The sequence below is a fragment of the Rhinopithecus bieti genome, unplaced genomic scaffold, assembly GCF_001698545.2.
Source record: "Rhinopithecus bieti isolate Rb0 unplaced genomic scaffold, ASM169854v2 scaffold_18471, whole genome shotgun sequence".
Classification (NCBI taxonomy): Eukaryota; Metazoa; Chordata; class Mammalia; order Primates; family Cercopithecidae; genus Rhinopithecus; species Rhinopithecus bieti.
The window spans coordinates 60,280-63,342 of record NW_016809119.1 but is presented as its reverse complement, the minus strand read 5'-3'; the positions used below and the strand labels follow the sequence as shown (position 1 = coordinate 63,342).

At 47.2% G+C, this 3,063-nt stretch overlaps 1 protein-coding gene across 2 annotated transcripts in view; it reads left to right on the top strand.

The window, feature by feature from the left end:
• Positions 1-914: 914 nt before the first annotated feature.
• The window catches only part of ASB9 (ankyrin repeat and SOCS box containing 9), a 32,088-nt gene continuing 29,939 nt past the window's right edge, over positions 915-3,063 (top strand). Inside the window, exons 1-2 of one of the 2 annotated variants that reach the window (XM_017888586.1) lie at positions 915-996; positions 1,106-1,332. In XM_017888586.1, the coding sequence (XP_017744075.1) occupies positions 1,239-1,332 (94 nt within the window). In that variant the 5' untranslated portion in view covers positions 915-996; positions 1,106-1,238. Of the gene's footprint in view, positions 1,333-3,063 lie in introns of both variants that reach the window. The other variant, XM_017888585.1, reaches the window with a different exon arrangement.

Genomic DNA, 3,063 nt, shown 5'->3' with positions numbered 1-3,063 from the left:
CCAATTTTTTTTTTTTTTTTTTTTTTTTTTTTTTTTTTAAGGTGGAGTCTTGCACTGTCGCCTGGGCTGGAGTCTTGCATCGTCGCCTGGGCTGGAGTGCAATGGTGTGATCTCAGCTCACTGCAACCTTTGCCTCCTGGGTTCAAGCGATTCTCCTGCCTCAGCCTCCCGAGTAGCTGGGATTACAGGCGCCTGCCACCACGCCCAGCTAATTTTTTTGTATTTTTAGTAGAGACGGGGTTTCGCTATGTTAGCCAGGATGGTCTCAAACTCCTTACCTCGTGATCCGCCCACCTTGGCCTCCCAAAGTGCTGGGATTACAGGCATGAGCCACGGCGCCGGGCCCCAAATGTTTTGTATAAGCAAAAACAGCAAAACGTTAACAAAATAAGTTTTAGTAATTCACAATGAAAAGATAGCAGGTCTCTTCCACACCCCAGGCCCCCTAGCAATCCATTTTTCCAATTGCAACCGTTCATTATTTATTTAGAAGTTAAAATAAAATGAGTGGAGGAAAGGTGAGGTAGGACATTTAGTGCAATTCTTGCAACTGAAAGGAACAAAATGGTTCTTTCCAAAGGTACATTTTTGGTAACATATAGACACATTTTCCCATAAGAAACTCCCAGCACAATTGAAAGCACATGTGCAGATGGCCAGGGCGTGCTGTGCATGTTACTGTGCAAGCAATTCAGCAGGGCTGCTGCAAAACCAGCTTTCTCAGCTCTGGGTGCTCGGGCTTGTCTCCATAACAAGCTACCATGTAACAAACAGATCTCGGCAGGGTGAACAACAGTTGCAAAAGTGAGCTGTTTCCTTCATCCCCACCCTGCTCCCTTCACTCTCAAAAGTTACAAACTGTGAGTTTCCTTCCTGATAAACTCCAAGGCTTCCTCACTGATTGGTCTCAGTTTGGAAAAGGACATGACATCAGCAACTTCGCAGACTTAGGGCTGGAGGGTTCTTGTGGCCTCTGGCGGGCCTCCAGCCAGTTAGGTAAAGCGTGTGTGTGTGCGTGTGTGTGTGTGTGTGTACACCAGCGTGTGCCTCTCTCTGACCACAGGTAGCACTCAGATTACCCTGCCTGCTCTGTTCTTTGCTGCAGACCATTTGACCAGGACGTGTGCAGCTCAGCCAGCCACAGAACTGGAATTTTCAGGAGCAGGGGAGCATGGAGTTTGGACTTTGCTGAGCAACTGAAGTGGAGCGCAGAGCTTGCTCGCTTAGGAGAGAGCATCATGGATGGCAAACAAGGGGACATGGATGGGAGCAAGCCCGCGGGGCCAAGAGACTCTCCTGACATCAGGCTTCTTTCAAACCCATTGATGAGTGGTGAGTCATAGGGGCAGTGGAATCAGCCCTGGGGAGGTTGGCTAATGTGCTTAGGAGAGGAGGGTTGGGCAGTTTCAGTGGCTCTGTGTGAGGTGTCCATGGGTCTGTTACTGGGCAGATGCCCACAGTTCGCTGGTATATATCCTTTACACAGCTGTTCAAAATGTGTACACTTCTTTCTGCAGAATCCTACATACAACACAAATTCAGTTGTCACAAATTATTCTCCAGTGAAAATTTCAGCTCCTAGGAATCATTCTTTGTGGGTCAGATGCATTATTTATTAAATTGGAGGTTTGAAAGTTACTTATAAACAGGAAAATTTTAATGCTAAAACTTTTTTCTTAATTTGCAAGTCTTAGGTGTTTGGTATTTAGGTGGGGCAGGGTTTATAAATGATGTTCAAACATTGAGCACTGATCGAGTCACTTTCAAAAGAGACAAAAGAGACTTTGTTAAACTTAAACATTGGAGAATCATCTTACAGGTATTCTCATCTGTCAGGTGGTGTCTGTGCTAATGTACAGAATCCCACAAATACACACTTTGGTGAGCATTCAGCAGGTGCCTGTTGGCTAAAAGGATTCTGAAAATTTGTTAGGCATTTGCACACAGGTTTTATAAACAATAGTATATTGGTTAGTAATATACTGGTTAACTCTCCAGCCCCAAGTCTGCAAAGTTGATGTCACATCCTTTCCCAAACTGAGACCAATCAGTGAGGAAGCCTTGGAGTTTATCAGGAAGGAAACTCTAAAGTTCCTAACTTTTGGAGAGCAAAGGGAGCAGGGTGAGGGTGTGAAGGAACCAGCTCACTTTCTGCAACTGTTGTTCACCCTGTTGAGATCCTTGGGGCTTGTTATGGTGACAAGCCCCAGCACCCAGGGCTGGGAAAGCTGGTGTTGCCGCAGCCTTGCTGAATTGATGTATTTATTATTTATTAATTTTTTTTTTTTTTTTTTTAAGACGGAGTCCTGCTCTGTCGCCTGGGCTGGAGTGCAGTGGCGCAATCTTGACTCACTGCAACCTCCCTCTCCTGGGTTCAGGCTTATATAGGCGGAGCATGGTGGCTTACACCTGAAATCCCAGCACTTTGGGAGGCCGAGGCGGGCGGATGACGAGGTCATGATACCATCCCGGCCAACATGGTGAAACCCCGTCTCTACCTAAAATACAAAAATTAGCTGGGATTACACGTACCTGTAATCCCACCTACTCGGGAGGCTGAGGCAAGAGAATCGCTTGAACCCAGGAGGCAGAGGTTGCAGTGCACCCAGATCTCGACACAGCACTCCAGCATGGTGAGAGAGCGAGACTGTCTCAAAAAGCTGGGCGCTGTGGCTCATGCCTGTAATCCCAGCACTTTGAGAGGCCGAAGCAGGCGGATCACAAGGTCAGGAGATCGAGACCATCCTGGTTAACACGGTGAAACCCCGTCTCTACCAAAAAATAACAAAAAAAATTAGCCGGGCGTGGTAGTGGGCGCCTGTAGTCTCAGCTACTCGGGAGGCTGAGGCGGAGCTTGCAGTGAGCCGAGATCGTGCCACTGCACTCCAGCCTGGGCGACAGAACGAGACTCCGTCTCAAAAAAAAAAAAAAGTTTGTAAAATAAACGTACACACACACACACACACACACACCCCTGGTATACTGCCCACAGCACCTGTTGATCAAAGGGGCAATAAACAGGGAGAGACCCTGAAGTCAGTCAGGGTTTTGTGTTTTTTTTGG